At 45.9% G+C, this 20,807-nt stretch overlaps 1 protein-coding gene across 1 annotated transcript in view; it reads left to right on the plus strand.

Annotated features, from left to right (window-relative positions):
• The first annotated feature begins 20 nt into the window (after positions 1–20).
• The window catches only part of LOC144932643 (uncharacterized), a 42,942-nt gene continuing 22,155 nt past the window's right edge, over positions 21–20,807 (plus strand). Inside the window, exons 1-2 of the mRNA XM_078856912.1 lie at positions 21–497; positions 8,495–8,566. Of these exons, the coding sequence (XP_078713038.1) occupies positions 461–497; positions 8,495–8,566 (109 nt within the window). The 5' untranslated portion in view covers positions 21–460. The remainder of the gene's footprint in view (positions 498–8,494; positions 8,567–20,807) is intronic.

The following is a 20,807-nucleotide window of genomic DNA, read 5'->3' on the forward strand; positions in this document are numbered from 1 at the left end:
GGTGGTGGGAGGTTCTCTGGATCTGGGCTCTGCGTCGGAATGCGTTCGCCTCGAGTGTTGCCAGAGTGTGCACTGAAGCTGCCGCTACGAGCACCCCGCACGTTCGGGATGCGCGGATGAGCGGGGGTTGGGTTGAAGGAGGAGGAGGTGGTGGTGGTGCTTGTAGTTCTGTGGCTTGGGTTTGCTCGTATCCCGGAGCCGGGACCTCGTTAGGACATGGGATCGCGATAGACTTGTGATCGCAGGGCCAGCTGCTGACAATGAGCCCCCGTTGAAGTTGGCGTGTACGTGCTGCGCCAAAGCGGCTCCTGCGATCTGCATCTCACGCCCACGACGGACAGCATGGAACGCCCTGCTTACCTGGAAGTACTGCGAAGACATCGGCAGCAAAGTCATCATCGTCCTCAGTAACACAATAGTAAGCAGCGGCAGCAAGCAGCATGTGGTGGTGAAGGAAGGCATGGGCGCAAACGGCGGAAAACTCGACAGCGACACGGGTGAGCGAACTCGCTTCGGTGTTAAGGGTTCAGGTTTAACGTGGTCCAGGACGTCCAAGGCGCTGTGGTTTGGAAGGGGTTGTGTTGGGGTTTTGTATGGTTGTGACCTCGTCCTGTGCACGGTGGAACGGACCTGGAACGCTCGGGCGCACCGCTGCAGTCCTTGAGCTAAGACCAATCGGCTCCATGGGTCGATACAATAGGTATCACTTCGTGGGAAGTCAACGGGGATTTTACGGAAAGCCTGACTCCCCCTCCCCCCATAATGGGAATGGGATTTTAAGCACCTCGGCTAATCCTTGAGACCTCCAACATTATAGGATCTGTAATCCGACGCCGGTGCACCAGCATTTGAGGGAAGGGATATTGCGCCTCGCATGCACAGGTACTCTCAGAGACTCGCAGATACTCAGTCTCAGAGTTATGCAGGGACTCAGAGTTTTACAGATACAGTATCATAGAATTGGGTGTTTACAGATCCACTGCCTCGTATATAAACACACGAATCTCTGACGATTTTAGAGCCCGGCTGGATTTCATTATCCCACCTCGGTAATTATCAATAATTATCTATAATTTGTGCCGTCATTCAGTGTACAGTGCTGTATGGTCACCCCCAGCACTAACCCTTCACACTGCACTGCAGGTCCTGGCAAGTACCATCACACCAGCCTGCTTGTGCCATGCTGTAGCTGCGCACGGGGAAATCTCGCCAAAGTGTCTCTCGTTAACGGTGCGGGGACTCGGTGGCAACAATGCCACGAGGAGGGCATCGATCACACTCGCGAATCCTCACGGCGAACCAACACAAGAGTCTTTGAATGGCACATCGTTAGGTCTTCCTGACCCTTAGCACAGGGGTCAATGACCCTGAGGTTACTTCACCTGCTGGGCTGCCAGGTCACGCTGTGGCTCAGGAGCTGTAGGGGCTCAGATCCTACCGACGTGGCCCCTACAATACGTGCAGACCGTGGTGTAGATCATAGTCCACACCCTCTGCAGCATTGCCTCTTTCGTTGACTTCCCGTATAAAACGCATCAGTTCATCAAGCAGGTTAGAACCAATTGAGGTCACGTGGCTTATCAGGGAGGATAGATAACACTGCGGTCTGTATGGGGATAAGTAAACATTGTGCCGTGTGTTTGCATTGTTTAGAAATCGGGCCAGGGTGTGTTTTTCTTCTCGTGCCCTTAACATTGTGAGCATTGAGTGAGCTCCTCTCTAGCAACACGGGGAGACATTTGTTGATTCGACTGACGCTTGGTTAAGCCTTCATTGCTCAGTGCACGGCTGCTCACGGTGTTGCGCGGAGATGTTTTTTCTTCTTTCCCGTGGCTGATGTAAATGCAGAGCAACAGCTACAATTTCACATTCAGGCGGTCATGCCAAATAGCCGCGTCCGGAGCAAGTTTCAAGTTTAATTTACTAGGTATAGCCCTGTGAGCCATGCGGCTCTTAAGTCGGGTGCAACCGCAACAAACAAAATATGAACACAGAACATCTGAAAGCGACGACGCGTAACAGAAACACCCTGGAATAAATCAGCAAATATTAAAAATGAACTTATTAAAACGATGTGTGCAAAAATCCCAATGTGGTGCAGCGGAGTGTATCATCGCCGTGATGTTCGCTTGATGATGCCATCATCAAACTGTCTGCCTGATGATGCCAGTTGTAATTACCTGCGAAACGTCGTACTCGGATTGTAACTGTTGTGGATTTGCTCTCCAACACACCTGGGTGTGCTGTATTAGTGACGAATTGGCATGTTCTGTTTTCGTGACAAAACCTTTCTAATTGGCTGTGTCGGGAGGTGGCCGGTTTAACGACACATTTATATATTTACGCGATCTAACACCCCCCCCCCCTCTATTATAGATGGGATACTTGTCAGTAGCGTGTTTGCCCTGCGTCGGCAGCTGATGACACATTCGATCTTGATGGAGCTGTTAGGCAGCCCATATGCGTCGATCGTGGCGCCAAGCGGCCTTGAGACTCGATGCATTGCGCAGTCCCTTCACAAACAGGAAACATGTTCGCTTCGAAGCCGTGTGCTTGGGTTTGTGTTTTTTTTTCCAGCGAGGAGCCTACGTCAATTGCCTGGATGTGTCACGAAATGTGATTAAGTCTCAACTCGCGAGTTTTAAATGGGTTGTATTCTAGGTAGCTTTTGTTTTTAATATGCAACAGAATGCAATTTGGATTTATATAGCTCGCATAAACGCAACCGCATCTTTATAGGTTCAGGAAAATGCCCAAATGTTTTCTTACACGCTGCCAAAATGTGTTCAATGTGCAGTTCTTCAATAAAATGGCCGGAGAGTACATACGGATGTGATTATTTTCAAGTACTTTTAAAAGTTAAACACAATGTGTGGTTAATAAAACTGATATCACGTAGGTTGAGGCATGCGATGCATTAAACAACATAAGTGTAAGCCTTTCTGTAGATTACGTACAGTACCTAGTTTTATATTTGTGGAACATTCCTATTGTCTCCAGGGCAGTACAGAAATTGAGGTTCCTCATGAATCTGGTCAGAGTCTGAATAATTATCGCTTCTTGCGTGGATTTCTCCAGGCACTCTGGTGTCCTCCGTCTGTGCCAAAAGTATATAACCTGTACACAGCGCGACTGGTGAAACACCGAAAACATTTTACAGAACTCATCAGATAGTCGTGTGACCCACCAATGGATTTCCTCGATTAATATTTATTTACTTACAGTAAAACCTTGGATTGCGAGCATAATTCGTTCCGAAAACGTGTTTGTAATCCAAAGCACTCGTATATCAAAGCACTCGTATATCAGTTGTGATCACGGGACGTTCGGCAGACAAAGCGTATACGTACTACTCATATTGCAAGACCTCGCTCGTTTATCAAATTAATATTTATTTAACATTTTTGCTCGTCTTGCAAAACACTCGCAGACCAAGTTTCTCGCAATCCAAGGTTTTACTGTAAAGTAAATGTCCAGTACACGTGATATATTACCGTTGACCAGTCCAACTTTTCACAATAGCAACATTTTTTTTTACTAACCCATTAACGTGTCATTCATCATTAAGGTGATGTACAACAATAGCAATGCATGCTCTGCCCTAGGATGCAACGCGCGTGGCCCTGAACAGTCAACCGAATCCATCTCGTGCCTCACGCTTGTGCAGAGCGATGCAGCCGAATATAAAACACATTCTTCTTTTAAATTTAGAAAATTGGTCTTGAAATACTACCCACTGCAGAAAAAAAAACCTATGACCAGCAGGAGCCAAAGTAAGTAACTGGAGAAACTTTATTAATCGAATAAAGATAATATTTACGGCAGCTGATGAAATATTTGTTTAGTAGGTTTCCAAATTAAATGCCCGTGCAGATGTTATCTGGGATCTGGCTCAAGCGGGTCAGGTCGTTTGTCGGCAGGCAGCGGTGGCCCAGGCTCCGGCGGTGGCTGAAGGAGCGTGGCCTCCTCGGGGTCCCGTTACACGTTAAACCGCACACCCCCTGGGACGCGCATCTGCAGCAGATTACTCGGTGCCCCTTTGCCTGCTGCCAGCTGCACTCTTCTTGCCCCGGTGCCCCCTGAACCTTAATCCTCGCCTCCCTATTTTAGGGAGTGGCAGTCAGTGGCAATTCATCACGAGCCAGGCACCGTCTTTCACCTGCGAAAACCCTCGTGGGCGGCGGTGGCGACCGGTGGGGCTGCTGTGCCTCGGAAGAGGCTGCCTTTTGCTTGGTTACTGGAGAGGTTTGCACTCGATGTGGAGTGCGCTGAAAAAAATAAAAGTAGTTGGAGCATGGAGTCATCAAAACAAAGCTGACTGCAATAAGGATGATAAAAATAATGGCATGCGAACAGAGCGATGGGAATGAGCGATACGTTTAAAAAAAAAATATTTCTATCTTTAAAACATATAAATGCATGCGTGTGTGCGATTTTGCAAACTTGAAAGAAAGAAATAAAGCTGTAAGCGCTTGCTGAGAGATTTGCCGTCGGGGAGTGGGGGCTTCCAGGTAAAATGTCTGCCTTAAAGGAAATGTCTGGCTTGGTAAAATTACTGCCGTGCGTGGAAGCATGCCCTGTATTTCTCTGTCGCTGCCATTAGGAACGATACGTCGGGCATGGACGAGGTGTGTGGCAAGAGTTTGCTGGGTGCGTAGGGGTTGCCTGCGACCACATTCTTTCCATTCCTTAGGGGCAGATGACCACGCCACTTTGCCTTGGAAGTGTCAAACGAGGCCATGCTCTTGTTTGAGACAAATTAACGTTACAAGGAGGCGCTTGTTACAAACACGGCACCTGGGATGTGTAATGTACGCTTTTTAAATTGACCAGGGGATTATGTACGTTTGAATGACTGCTGCATATGCGTGCATTCCACTGTGTCTCTTCATCTCCTTTTATATTAACGTCCCTCTTGAGCTGAATGAATATGAGGGGCATTTACAAAGCCATCGGTTATTTCTGCAAATGATTACTGTAGTTTAAAATCTAAATAATGCAGGGTAAAAACATAACATGTAGTTTTGTATTTAAAAGTACAGTGTGCTGAAAACACCTTAAAAGTTTTAGTTATCTTCTTTGAGGATTTGAATTGCAGAAAAATTAGTATCGTTTATTAAGTGGTCATATGCACATGTTGCTAGGCAATTAACCCTTTCCCGTTCCATGACGTCTACAAGTTGGAGGGTGGGTCTCGTTCACCGCTGAATTTCAGAACGCGCAAGCGGTTAGCGTTAATTTCATTTAGAGAGGCATAGCGCCGCGGTTTTTAAAAACATTGTACTCACCACAGAGAACTGTAGTGACGCAACCACACTCGATAACTGGGGTCAAACTGTACCACATGCCCTCCCACGTAGATTTTTACTTCCGATTCCGTTCCGATGACGTACGTGTATGGATTAAGCTGCTTTTTGAGTGTGAAAGGTTTGTGTACAGTACATGTACCATACCGTACTGTTCTGCTAATGTAAAAGGTAAACAAGGTAGAGGCGCAGCCCTGCAACTGCTCACTGGAGCCGCTGCTGGCGGAACGGCCTCCACTGCAGTAAACTCGAGAGGGTATTTGGTCTACAACCATATTGGAAGAGATGGGAGTACTGTACCCACACTTTACCCCACCACACACAACCTGCCAATCGACGAACCACGAGGGAGTTTGAGAAAGTTGCAATCAACTGCGGCACCAGAGGGTTTAATTGAACTGGCTATCTCTGGATTGCAAGTCCTGTGTGCTAACCATTGCACCAGGGCAGCTCCTGCTTATGTATGCACTATAAAATTAAATAGACTGCATTGGTAGTGGTGTACAAGTAATAGACTCACTACCTTCCAGAGGTGGGACAAAGTCATTGTTATGCAAGTCCAAGTCGAGTCGCAAGTCATCAAATTCATGACTCGAGTCTGACTCGAGTCCAAGTCACATGACTCGAGTCCACATCTCATAGGTGGGACAAAGTCATTGTTATGCAAGTCCAAGTCGAGTCACAAGTCATCAAATTCATGACTCGAGTCTGACTCGAGTCCAAGTCACATGACTCGAGTCCACACCTCTGCTACCTTCATCATTAACATTTCCCTGCATGTACACAGTAGTGGTTTATGTATCTAGTATGTTGGTACACCTGCATATAAAGCACTGGAACGTGCCTCATAGGCTGCAACAATATACTAACTCACTGCTGCAAATTCCGCGTTTGGGGAATTTAATTTCTCTGCGCGAGCGACCACATTTTTCCCCAAAGTGACACGTGGCATGGTACGTCGTACTTCAAGCAATGCAGCATTGCCTCCATCCACACTCACGTTACTTTTATTCAAGTCAAAGTGATTGCCTGATCAAATAAGCATTAAGGCAGTGGCCAGCTCGTGTTGATGGCCCTGAGCTCTTGTTGGATATTCTGCGTTCCTTTGGTGTGGACGAGTCTATCCATAAGACAGTCACTGCGGCTGCTGCTTCTTCTTCTTTCGCATGACTGATGTAGATGAAGAGGAACAACTACAATTTCACATTCAGGTGGTCAAACCAGATAACCACATCGGGTGCAGCGGAGTGTATCGCTGTAATGTCTCCTTCGTATTTGTGCATCGGGCATTGCGTCATTATATGTTGTATGATCTGTTCTGGATGACCACAGACGCACACTGGAGAGTTTTTTTTAAGTCAGCCACTGCTGACTTTCCCACAAGGTGGTACCATTCTATCGACCCTGGAGGGATGGTGTTCTGAGTCAACTTCAAACCAGGGTTTGAACTCGCAACCTTTCGATTACACCTGGCTCGAGGTCTCCGTGCTTGTTTCCTATACAGTAACCCCAAAGGGCCACACTAACTTTTGGTTGATGACAGAAGCTGCTATTTCATACTGAATGGACGCGGCCACAAAACAGCTGATTGCCTTGCCAAACCCTAGTGCGTCCATGTGCATGGCAGTGATATGAAATATTCAGCATGGCATGAATTACTTCAGTCAGGGTTCTTTCACTCTTTTGTGTTCTGTATGGGGATGAAGTGACATGGATAAGATGCTGGCATGGACAACTGTCCACAATTACATTGAAAACCAATTATTTACAATCTTTTTTTTCCACTTGTTTTACTTTTTCCCCAATTTTACCCCGATTGTTCTATTGGTGTCACGTGAGATGTAAAATTCGTTCGGATAAGTGGACACCAGAGCTATCTCTGAGAACCCTTCAAGTCACCTCTGGTCCTCACAGTAGGGGGCAGCACTTTCCCACCCACCCTCCCACAAAGAGTAATGTTTAACACATGACAGTCATATCTATTTTACAAACTGTTTAAGTCAAGCTTTAGGAATCACATTGTTTCGGGACACATTGTGTCGAAGCAGACCCCGTGTTTTGGCGACTTTGGCTCCCTGCGTCGTGGAATTCCTCTGCCCGCCCTGCGTCACGATGTTCCAGGGAGCCCATGCACGTCATGAATCCGGTTACCGGCATCTGCCGTCATATTCCAGTGCTCTTGCCACCCATAGTGTACAATTTTTAAGGATTTACATGTTGTATTTCTGTTTAAAACTATCATTGTTTTGTTCCGATTTTTAAAAAAATAAACAATTGATGAGGTCTGGAATGATTCACTCCATTCCTATATGATGAATGTTCTCTCTGGGGTTGCGATTTGATTAAAGAATGCGTTGTTTATACTGTGGTGCATTTTAGTGGCTCTGGTGGCTGAAGGGCTGACGAGAACTAATTATAAATTACACATAACACGCAATATGCAAATAAAACATTTTGTACATTGCTTAAGACCTACTCAATGCAAGGCATGTATTATCCATGAAACAATGCATCATGAGACTTCTTTGATTGATGTGTCATAGGAATTTGTGAACACATCTGAAGGTGTTGGAAAGTGACTGCTACGGCCTGACTGGGTGTGGTGATGTAAATCATTCACCGTGCACCACAGGGGCATGGTGAAGGGTGTGCGAACGTGGTAACCCATTCTCTGAATCGCGTTTGGCGATTTGGCAGCGTCGGGGTAGAGTAGATTGTGTGAAATATGAAACTCTTGGATGCAAACTGGAAAGGGAGAAAGTGAGCCCACTTTATCGCACAATTGTCCCGACTCAGATTTCGAGTGTTGCTTTGTCCGAGACCCATATGGGCTCCCACATATGTACGTGTGCACCTCGGAACGCGTGTCATTAATCTCCTTCACAGATTCCATGCAGTAGAGAAGTGTTTGTGTACTCTCGCTTACCTTGGCACATGTGCTCTTAGTGGGTATGAGTTCAGTTCTTCGGCATGCATTTTTGGCATTTACTGCCAGCAATGTGCCTCACTTTATTCATCCTTCCTTGTCACTTCATATCTGTGGCTCTCTGGCCTCGTAAGGGGTATCTGGCACATGTAACGCTTCAACTTGACTGGCATTTTCCGTTTCTTCTGACACCCATCCACTGCACCCCATGAATCACACGAAATCTCCGAGTCACCACCAACTCTGTCTCCTCTGGCTGTAGGGAGAGGAAGCTCCAGCATCTCGTCGGACATCAGCTCCAGCACCGACTTCCCTCCCACTCGCAAGAGCAGAGGTAACACCCGTGGGTCACGGGGCTCGGTGGCCCTAGAGAGGAACAAGGCCCAGATGAAGGAGCAGATTGTGGGACTTGCTGTGAGTGATCATGGCCAGCACAGCACACAGTGGACAGAGTGGTGCGGTCAACATCTTATCCGTAATTTTTTTGTGATAAAACGTTGTACCAAGTATTCATATAATGTATGTATGTTAAACTTCTTTCGTACTGTACTTAGCCAAACCATGCTCATCGGATGTGCGGGGGAAGAACAATCTAAACCCAAAAAGCAGATGATTTGAGCTTGGGGATGCCCAAGCCAGGTTCAAATGCCAATTACGAATGTCACTATGCATGGAGATAATCAAATACGGATCACTGTGATCATAAAGTTCGGCACGCACACACACACAAGGGAAACGAGAGTATCACAAAAAGCATTTTATAGGGAGGCAAGGCAGTGCTGCCATGTCATGAGTGTAAGAGAGGAGCAGAGAGTGAGGTAAGGAGAGACCGGGCTCGTGTTTGGATGTGTGAATACAGAATTGTGCTCACTCACAAAGGACGCGGTCTGTGGGCTGCGGTTAGGAGATGAGAAGTGTTGGGGGTGAGTGGGCAGTGAGCTTGAGAAGTGACGACACAAAGGCTGACAGACGGAGCTGAGTGGTGTGAATGAATATCCGCGCCTTGTCCCTCATCAACTGTCACCAATCGTGTGGTGGTGGTAGTCTTATGGTTGCGTGGGCTCATCCCCAGGTGTGTGTGTGTGTGGCTCCATTGTTCGTCTGTGCATTGCATGGGCTTCCCTGGTCGGGGGCATCGTGTGATTACAGTCATCAATTCTTAGAGTTGGAGGGGAGGACGGGTCAAGGTCAACACTGCACCCACAAGGACAGGGAGGTATGCAACGCTTGCCTTCTTAAGTGATTAATACAACCCCGGGTCCGGTTTCATTATTAAACGTATAACGTTCACGTGCCGCACTTTCACTTGAGCAGCGCGTACCACGTCGGGTAAGTGGTGTGCAGGGTTCTGCGAGTCCCTTGTCCACTGCATTCTCACCCGATGCCACTGTTCACTGTTTACGGTAAAGCAAGCATGAGGTTTTTGTGGGGGGGGGTGGGGTTGACGGTGCTCACTTCAAATAAATCCTGGCCGTGGTTCTGTGTTTCCTGACCCCTCCTGCAGGCAACTGATGGGCTTTGGTGTTAAACGTGGTTTCACGAGACAGAGGAATGTGCATTTATTGGGGCATCTGTGCACGCGCACAGCAAGCTGCATTGTGCTGATAAAAACAGTTATATATGCCTTATGCCCCATAAAGGATGAAGAGGTGTAAGTAAGTAATGCGGAGAGGAGCGCACGAGTGATGGATCATTCACGTTGCACCCAGGGTTAGCTGTGTAGTGCGGGGTAGTGGACTCGCATTAGGATCCTGTCAATAAAACTCTCCCAGCTTATCTCTCCTAGGAATGGGTTTGAGGGCTCATCACTAGTCGCATGCAATCATCGCTAAGTTTCCACATTTGCTTTTAAATGGATGTTTGTATATCCACATTCGCTTTTAAATGGATGTTTGTATACAATTCGGTTGTGGTATCGGCCAATAAACGTTTATAATCCATCCATATCTCTCACTCAAATTAGTGCGGAATTTAAGCAAACTAAATATGAGTGCCTCATAAATAACATAAGTTCAGTCGCAAAAGTTCAAACGTGCTGCGATGTAAAAAATTTAACTGTTGCTATACTGTCTTTAAATGCAAAAGATACATACAAAAGTTAATTCTTAAAACCGGGTTAAGTAAAATTTGTTACAAAAACATGTACCATTTCACTGGCTTGAAACACTTTCATATAAAAGGTAACTGAACATCCTTGGCAACACGTGACGCTCAAACCTGAAATGGATGAAGCGTAGAAGAGAGTGCAGATCAAACCGGGCGATGGATTCTCTGCAGAAAATGTATGTTGAACTTCTTTCACACCGTACGTAGGCAACCGTACTAATTGGAGGTACGGGGGAAGGACAACATACTAAATGTAAACACAACATGAAACTCAATCAGGTCTTGCAGTAAAAACAGACATTCTATGTTCAGTAATCATCTGCAGTGCGACGTTAATAACAGTTTCCTAATTTTATAAATTAATTATTTGTTTCCAGGAAGTGTAGCTATGGCAGATGCCTGCGCAGCGCGACTCACGACCTCCTCTTGATACCAAGATCCAGGATGGTCTTGTCTATGCGCCGCTTCTCGGTGGCAGCCCCAACAGTCTGGAACGATATCCCTCTGCACATTCGCAGCATCACCTCAATCGCCTCCTTCAAGAGAGGCTTAAAAACTCACCTCTACAATCATGCTTTTGAGCGACTCTGAGCTTGGCTCTGCGCCTCTGAGTTGCGGCCACTACGTCTGCAAATTTGCGCGCATTACAAATTGAACTATTATTATTATCAGTGAAGTGCGCTCATTTGATAAAAATACTTATGTTATTACTCATACTATCAGGCAAATGTTATGTATCAGATTTGGAAATTACTTATTGGCACCACAATATAAGTTAGTAGTGGCCTTGCTCACAGGTGAATGTGCTGTTCAGATCAAGAACAAAGCTGCCATTTCCAACTAATTGTATCCTAATGTTTCCCCACGGATCGCGTGCCCTGTTTTGTTTGGATGGGCCAACACGTGCCTAATCCTGGCACTTAGTGGCACCAAGGCCCCGTGAGGCGGTGTCTAGAGTGTCGGTCCGACAATGCACTGCTCTGTGCTCCATCATGCCTAATCGCATGCTCCGTTTCCGTTGCTCTTCCATCCTGCAATCTGCGCCTTTTCGGGTACCCTTCTTCAACATCCGTACACGTCAATGCGGCGTTGAAATAAAGCACGTGCAATTGTTGTGCACCTATGCCGCTCATTTCTTGTTTACGTGTGACCCATGGACCACTATTTTTCTGCAAGGCTGTGGGAAGCAGGTCGCAAAAATATTTGCAGATATATATTTTTTTACGAAACATCATATCTGTTTTTCTGCATGGTAGTCAATAATTTTATTTAAAGGGTCAACGGTGGACCATGGGGTCCAGGAAGATTAAAACATTTTAATTCTGCAACTACAGTTGGTGGATTTATGACCAGATCCAGGAGCACAATGTAAGAGACTACACTGGTAAGTTGGTTTAGTTTTTGAGCATTGCTTTGGAACATACAACTTATCGTTTGCAGGAATACAGCAGAAATTTGGAACTGTGATAATTAGCAAAAGGAAGTGATGGTGATGTGTGGTGAGAGTGATGGCCTTTTCACCTTAAATAGTAAAAAAAGAAGGAAATTTAAACCCCCAGGGATGGTTATTGCTTTTGTTAGTTTTGTTTTGACTGTATAAACATCACAGTAGTTGCGCACATGTGTGTAATACTTTATGTTAAGCTAAACAATGGATATATGCAGCTACAAGACAGCGAAGTAGTGTCTTTGATTGAGCATGAAAGCTGTACTGTGGGTCCTACTTTGAGAAGTTTGACCAAATTTTTTTTCGCCGTTCACAAGAGCCACCTTAGGTAATCTCTCTCAAGTCACCCTTTCCGATGGTCCTCCCTACATGGGCTATCCTTTCCACAAAATCTTTTCTCACTGTGTAGCCATTTTCTCCCAGGTCAACCGACACCCTCTACCCGCCATTGGGTTTCCGCCGTGAGCTCAGCCGCCGGGTCTCGCGACCCGAGCGGGCCAAGCGTCAACCCTTCCTGGAGGTGCCAAGGGCCAACGCCCGTCACGCCCACTGGCGTCCCGCCAACGTGGATGGATGTCTGTAGGGGGGTGTCCAAACGGTGCATCCAAAGCTCAGCACCTGGGATTTTGTCCAAATATTTGAGCAGAAAACAACACACGTGCAAGCCGTCCACCGGGAATGTGAGCATTTTGTGCCTAGCTGTCGAAATGCGCAGCTTGTAGCGGCGTGACAGAGACCATGTCCTTAACAATCTGGAGCATAGTTGGCTCGTTTTGTCCATCTAGCTCAAGGTGGTGCGGCCTGGATATAGGTCCACGTCCTGACTGCACCGTGGATGTTTTTTTTATTCACATAATCGATACGTCGTCTTTGTTGATTGCTTGAAATGCATTGGTGGCGGTACTTTTGTTAATTTTCTTGTACTGTTTATGGTTATTTTCTATTGTAGATTTTGTCCATCACAACAAGCTGTGTTGGGAATAAATATCGCGTAATTTTTATATTGTATAACTTTACCTTTGTCATTCCACTGCTGCATGAACATCTCCCAATACAATGTTGGTTATGGGGGTTGGTTGACTTGATTATACTTCAACACTCTGGTTAGTGAGGGTTAATAGAGAGGGAACCCAGGACTAGCTCAGACGTCACCTGACACTGATGTAATTTTTGGCTGGGAATTGAACTCAGTCCACAAGGCTCATAACACAGTGTGCTAACCACTCCACCACCACTCAACCCCTCACATTTAGAACACCACTTGCTTATTAATTGCACTATTTTGGCAACTCAACTCTGGTTACATCAGTGTTTATAATGCACGTGCATTGTGGAGTCTAAAGATAAAATAAGATGTCAAGTGGTATATGGAAAGTGCTTTTGGCAATTAGACGGCATGATTCAACTGGTGAATCTTGGTGTTTGTGTGCTTGTGGTAGCGGTAGTGTAGCGGTTAGCAAGGTGCGCTGCGAAGCTTGCGTCCCGAGTTCGATTCCCACTCATGACCAACACCAATGACGATTATGTGAACTGGTCCTGGGCCTCCCCTAGGTCGAATCAGCCGCAAATAAATACCTGGTGCGACGTGTAAACAACCCCATTGGGGGAGACAAAGGTGGATGGGCATGGAGCTGGCCACACCACCCCTCTCGTGTACTGTTTACGGCCTTCATATGTGCTTGCAAATAGTGCTTGCACCAACAGTCTGATCAGACTATATTGGGGGATCTTTGTCTTTGGAGGTTCATAGGAGCCTGTGCAGGGGGATTGGTCATTTTGTGACCGTTGTTGGTTGAGGGAGGGGGGTGGCCTCGGGTGGTTTAGCGTTACTGTGTGGGTGACACGGAAAAGCATTGAAGGAAATTTAATCTCCACAAAACTTGCGCTCGCTTCCACGCTACGTGGGGGTCGCAACAGTTCACCGCTTATCCATTGTTGCGTTTGAGAATTTACGCAGCCCGAGCTTTATGATGAATTCAAGCCCTTGCCCTCCACACTGTTGGGAGGTCACGTCTTATTGTTACGCAAGCCTCCAAGCCCAGGCTGCATTCTGCCCTCAGGTCCATTTCCACTGCTGGAGGTAGCCATTGCCCAGAAAGATTCCTTGGTGCTAAGTTTGGACTGCATACTTTAATCAGGAACACATGTCAAAATAGCCAGATATTTTCTCAAAAATATCTTTACTGGCTGCAGGTGTTTCAACAAAAGAAACACCCTTTATTATTTACCATAACTTTTACAAGCCATAACTGAAGCATTTAATATGTTTTTGAACTTGCTGCTAATCGGGCCGTGGTGTATATGCAGCCACAAGCTTGTATGTTGAGTTCATGTTCTCTGTGATTAAGCTAACCTTCATTAATGGTCACTCAAATTTCAAGCGAATATTGTGCACTCAGTAAGCCATACGTTGCCTTCTGTGCTTTGAGATGAAATGGTAATCAGCAGGTTACTATAAATGTTAACTTCTGTACTGCACAATATACTGCACTGTACCTATGGATTGTTTTTTAATATCCTATGCCAACGCACTCTGCACGCTCCAGCTAACACAACTCACAGTTATCTGGGCTGCTTCTCTTATTGGTTTTATTTTCTACTTCGAGTCGGTGTCCTTGTAGCAAGTGGCTCAGCGGTAGAGCAAGTGGCTCACAATCACAGGGTTGCGAGTTCAAATCCTGGTTCCGGGTTGACTCAGCCCATCAATGTTATGGGGTCAATAAAATAGGTACCACTTTGTGGTGAAGTCAACAGTGGTTGTTGTGTGGATGGACTCGCCCCCCACCATAGGAATTCAAAATTTCCGCCACTGGCTCAGGGGTGTAAACAGGAGATAAGCACCACCTCAATGCTCAGTTGAGCAGGAAATCACTTTGAAGAATGTGCCAGGAGACTACTCCACCAGCTTCCTAGCACGTTGGGTGTGAGTACTGCAGGTTGCGGTGGGGGTGGTCATCGGGTGATAGGAACAGTGGAGTGAAGCTACACGACGGACGTCCCCAGGGTTTCCGTGGCCGTAACGACCAGGCCCGGGTTGCGGACAGGGACCCTGATCCACGGAGAGGGGAGGAAAAGCCAAGGCCACGGTGACCATCTTGGGCCGAGTGGCGAAGGAGGACACAACACAAGGCGTAAACGTGAACGCATTTTGTGTAAATAGTGGGCACGTATGCTGCATATGGATGTTTCAGTAATTCTCTGGAACAATGTACACAATATATAAAAAAACTTAAAACATGTAAATCAATATTAGTTTTAGATTATATACACGCTTATACTATACCACAAAAAAACATTGTATTACATTCCTAACAAGACTGGGTGGCAGCGTGACATGGTGGTAACACTTGCGCCTCACGCAAAGAAGGACCTGGGGTTGATTTCAGACCCAGTGACCTTGCGTGGGGAGTTTGTAGATTTTCTTGATGTTCTGCATAGATTTCCTCAGGGTTTTTCCAGTTTTCTTCCATAACTAAACACCCACAATGTAAATGATGTTGGCCAAATGTCCCAATGGAGGGCTTTTCTGAAACATAAGTTTATGGCCTCAGTGTGGCTTTTGTCGGAAATTAAGTAAATATTTAATTATTTAATTAATAGTCTTGTATTTATTTCTTTACTATTACTCTGCGCTCATACTGGCAGGAGTGGGCATTCACACCAAGAACTCTCTGTAGGGTCGTGTATGCATTCTGATCTTACATCGCTGCTGAGACTGTCATTGCTGCATTGTAGTTTGAATTGTGCAGAGCCAGCGGTTGATTCGCGTGGCATATGGATCGCCTTTCTGTTTGAATAGCCTCTGGCTTAGGGTTCAGGTTGCCACCTGTCCGAACTTGACCCAGGCAATCTGGGAACCATGCGTGTGTGTTCGGTTGGCAGGAATTGATTTGTACCGAGATCTGCTACTGGTATCGTATTGAACGTTATGACAGAAGACTCCGCGTGATACTTATAGACCTTGGCTGACCAAGGAATGGCTGGGTTTGTCTGTGGAAACGGTGGCAAAGTTTAAATTGTAACTTGTACCAAAAGTAATGTTACTTCAAAACTAAATAATGAACGCCAGCATGTTGTGTACTGCGCTGACAAGTAGAGAAACTGAGTTTTAAAAAGCAAGAATACTTAATTTCAGGTGTGACAGTATTTGTGTAGAAAAAGGAGACATTAATCTTTGTAAACCCACAACGCGAACAACAATCATTGGGAAATTCAAGAACTCACTCGACTGATAAATATCCTGCAGAAGGATCGCTTTATATTGTACTGTGGCACTCCAGTAAAATCAACACATAGAAACAAAAAATAATTCTAAGAAACCGGGTGAATTTATTTAAAAGTTGGAAAATGTAGATTAGGTTAAGCTTTGAAACTGAGAAGAACAATACAGAGATGAAAGTGAAATCACAATTGTCATAGAAACAAGAGTGAAAGAATAGCTAATAGAAACAAAGCCCTCTCGAGATGTTTGTATTTCTTGGCTCAAAGCACTTTGCAAAAATAATCATCTGTTGGGATAATGACAGGATCTGGCATGAACTGACCATGGGGTAATGACCTTCACCAGCTTTCTTGAACGATGACAAAGATGATTGGGAGGGAAGTGCACCGGAGCCGTGTGGGAAAGCTCTCATTAGTTAATCGGGTGGGTGCTCAAATAATAATTTAATATTTTAAGATCCTAGTTTGACTTCTTCGCATAGACTCCCATTGGTACGGACCATTACCTGCAGTGTTTACAAATATGGCACATGTATGAAAAATGGAATGAACAAGCCAAATGCTGTGAGATGTTCTGCAGTGTGCGCTTGGGTTAGATGTTGGCCGCTGGCTGACTTTCAATCATCATCAGCCATGTTTAATCTACTGCTGGAAGAAGACCTTCCCATAGCCTCACAATTCCTCATGGTCAAACCACTCCACAATCCATCTCGCTCCATGTTCATACTTTTGGCTGCCATTCCATCAACAGTCTCATTCATCGGTCAGTGATGTGTCCTGCCCAAACGCCCACTTACTCTTCTAAACAGTTAATATGGTGTGTCTAATTTGTCTGTTCTCTAATCCACGTTTCTGTGTTTCATTGTAATTTCCAGCATATGTCTCTCCATGCTTATTTCTGTACTTTTGAGATTTGTATCCAAATACTCCCACTGTACCACACGCCTCTACTCCCACTTTACCACACACCTCCACCATCACACACGCACTCCAACATCCCATCGCCAAAAATGCCACCGCCTCGAACTTCCTACCCACTCCCCCTATCAACCACTAACACAAGGCACGCCCAGCGGCCCGGAGGTCAGATTCGCTGTGCCTGCATCAACAACCTCACCGCTATAAGATCTTCTCCAGAGATACGACAGCTACCTCCTGTTCAGTTGTGTGTGTGTAAGACGGACCACAGCCGGATTGGTCGACTTGTCCCAAGGGCAGGTTTAGCGTGTTGATGCCAAGACGCACAGCCCTAGTTCCCCTCGGCACTCCAAAGCAGTTGATTGGCTGCCAGGTCCGGTGTGGAATGGTGCTCCACCCATTCCGCCCGGGGAGTTGCGGCCAAACACTGTTTCTGAATTTGGAGGAATCGCTTTTGTGGAATTTCTGCCATTTTACACAATTTTGGAAAAGTGAAAATCCAAAGTGCACATTAATCGTGCTCATATTGCGCGCAGTACCAGACAAGAGACGGTGTGTTGGTTAATGTGAAATGTTTCAGAGACAATGCGACTCACGCTTTTATCTATAAATGTGCCATGGCTACTTCATGGATCTTTCATGTTCCAGAAAATGAAAACACCAACATTCCCACACTTTCCTCCGGGGATATTAGTTTTCTGCAGAATTCCCATGCTTCAGCAAATGGCACTCAGCTGCTCCTGGTAATGCCAAATCAAATAAAATCCTGAGTATATTTGGTATTCGCGCCATCTTAGAGCGCAACACAATCACAAAGGCCAGTCTGCAGTAGTTTGGCAGTAGGGGGCGATGATTGCTGTGTGGTATTATCCAACAGCGTATTTTGCAGGTAAATAATATAATTGAGCTAATTTGGACCATGACGCTGGTATACAATTCTCTTGGACATCACAGCGTCTTCAACATCCACAGTGAAGCAGACGGCGAATAGGTTATGGTTAATACAGCCGCAGCATTAACCAGGGAGGACTTTGGGAATCGAACCGTAAACCTCTAGCAACAAGCGGGAGGACCCGCTACCGCTGGGCCATTTTACAGCCCGCAATGTCGGCGTGAGCACGCAGGGCTTCAAAGGGGAGGCACAGCTTTCCGGGGTAGATCGTGCTCGTCGGAGCGACATTGAGAAACCCCACTTCGTTCAATGGCCTCCAGCAGCTCCCTTCGACACAAAGCCCGGCGAGAGAAGTCCTTTACCCGGTGCCGGATTAAGCTAGTGCGGGGCCTGTATTAATGTTATAAAGGGGCCCTAAATAAAATAAAACACATGTTAAACCACAAATGTTTAACTTGCACAGTCAAGTAATTGTATTTTTTCATTTGTTATAGAGCCAGATAATACGATAAATCGCTAACCTTAAACATCCAGTCGTTTTGTGAAACTCCGCTGTATCAAGGCCCCCAGCGCTGCTTTGTCACTCGTGTGACTCACGCTGCCCTTAGAAAGCAGAATTTCGGTCAACTTGCATCTGCCTTTGGCCATTTTTAAATACATTATTTATGTTAGATGTTGTAACTGGAGTTTTTTTTATGACCCATTGTGCTCCTGGAGCAAATGACGTGAGGCAAATAACCCTCTTGACACTTGCTCGGTAAGCAGAAGATAATGTTGCAAAGTCACTTCTGGAGTAAAATTGAAAAAAAGATTCCCACACCAAACACTAAAAATATTCCTTCGTGCCTTGTCAAAAAATCTGATTGACAGAAGTACAATGTCGCCCATTTAAACAGGCAAAATTTGCAATAATTCATGACTGGGCTGAGGTAAGAATAAAGTCTGTATTTTTGAGAATGCTATTTAACCACAGATGTTTGCCTGGATTCAAACCTGGGGTCTCAGAGGCTTTTGCTCAGTACTCTGACCAATGACAGCACCCACTGGGCCACATAGTATATATACCCTGCACAATCTCACAATAAACGCAGCCACAGGCTTAAGTGTGCACTGATGAGAACGTAATCGCCACTGCTCTGTGCCGAAAGCTGCCCGAGAGTAACCCATTTCGTTAACCTCGTTTCACATTCGTGTCACACGCCTTTTGGAGTTCGTTTACAAAAAGCCTGTTCGCACATCGGAGGGCGTCTCGACACATCTCGGTTCGTGGACGTGCGCCGTGTCACCGCTTCCTCCTGCAACTTCCTCACCCAGCACCGGGTCTGGCTCCACTGGACGCAACAGGCGGTGTCTTGACCGCTGATTAAAAGCGTCGTTTCACCAAAGGGCCACTTCAGGGTGGGTGGGGGGGTGAAATCACTCATTTCATTTCTTTCCATCGGCTCTGATTGCTCTAATTTAGCCGTTTAAGTAAAGCACGGACGAGAGCGCTGTGATTACCACAAAACAAAGGCAGTAGCACAGAGGCATTGACCCGATGAAGGGTTAATAGTTTAAGAAATCCTTGTTAGTTTGGTTCATGAGTCGGTCTTGAGCGACTGACAAGCTGCGTTGAAAAAGCCTGGGGGGAAAAACGATGAAATTAGTTCAGCTTTGAAATCAAGCAGCCCACGGCAGTGGCTCATAATATTCGAACGCTCACGTGAAACAAAGGTTGACATGAATTCCTGCGGCCTTCGCCTTGGCAGTCGCTCGCTGAAGCACACTGCCTCCTGCGCCGCCCGGTCGGGAACGATTCTGTTTTCATTCTGCATGTAAATGTGAAATCCCACCGGGTCTTGGTGTGTGGGCTAACCCACAGACAATGGGGGGGTTTGTGAGGCTGCGCACGGAAACCAACCTTCCGGCAAGGTTTCTGGTGCACCCTGCATCTCCATTCGACTGCCACTTTCTACTCAGCAGTGCAGCCCAATACTTGGGGCCATCGAATTGTGGGCTTGAGAACAAATGCACCTGGCCTTTGGGAACCTGCAGGACCTTGCCAGTGGGATAAGAAATGTTGGAATAAAAAAGACACAAACAATAACAACAACTCTACGCTCACCGATGTTCTGTCACTCAGGGGAAATGTTATTGCACTGCAGTCACTCTGTAGTTGAGATGCAACTCCACCTTTGATCATTATTATTTCCCAAATTGGATCCCCGTGAGGCCGCGTATGGAGTTGGAGGATTAATAAGGAGATCATTTGCATAAGGGCTGTTACAATGCAAATCAACTGGAACGGTGCTGAGTGATTGGCCATGAGGCGATATGAAGGCCGCTCTTGAAGCCCAATATTTGTGAATGGGGGAATTGGCAAATGCGATGCCGACATTTCCATTAAACTAGGGGCGATATTGGAGGTGCCCCAATTGTATTCACATTTGATTATGTTTTTGATCTATTCAATTAGAATCTGAAAAAAAGTAAGAAAATTACTTTTAACAGCGACTTCTTTAGGTGATAATAACTTACATGATTGTATTACTTTTTTTATTTGGAAAAAAATACATTTGTAAGAAAATTTTAGGTGGAGCGATGCCCCCAACACACAAAGGCCAAAACCAGACTGGCCACCTCCGTATTTAATGAAAAGACAGGACAGAAATATAAAAAAACAGCAAAAACAATAACACACGGGTACAATAACAGTGCATCTGCTCGTGCAGATATCTATCATGCCTTCTTTATTGCTACCTTTGAATGTGAGCGGCCAGAGTGGCAAAATGTTTGGCCAGTGTAAGTACTGGCGCTAGAAGCTGGCGATAGGGGGTGGTTGGGAGAAGTCAGGAGTGATTGGTTGACCCTGCACGCCCAGGAAGCACAGGGGAAGGTTAATGTGAAAATGTAAAACTGCCTTCTTTTTGTGAGGAAATTTATAGTCTTTTTTTTACCTTATTTCTGACAATAAAAGTGTTTGCTATACCCCACCTGTACCATAGAGGAAAT

The sequence above is a fragment of the Lampetra fluviatilis genome, chromosome 1 (genome assembly GCF_964198595.1).
Source record: "Lampetra fluviatilis chromosome 1, kcLamFluv1.1, whole genome shotgun sequence".
Taxonomy (NCBI): domain Eukaryota; kingdom Metazoa; phylum Chordata; class Hyperoartia; order Petromyzontiformes; family Petromyzontidae; genus Lampetra; species Lampetra fluviatilis.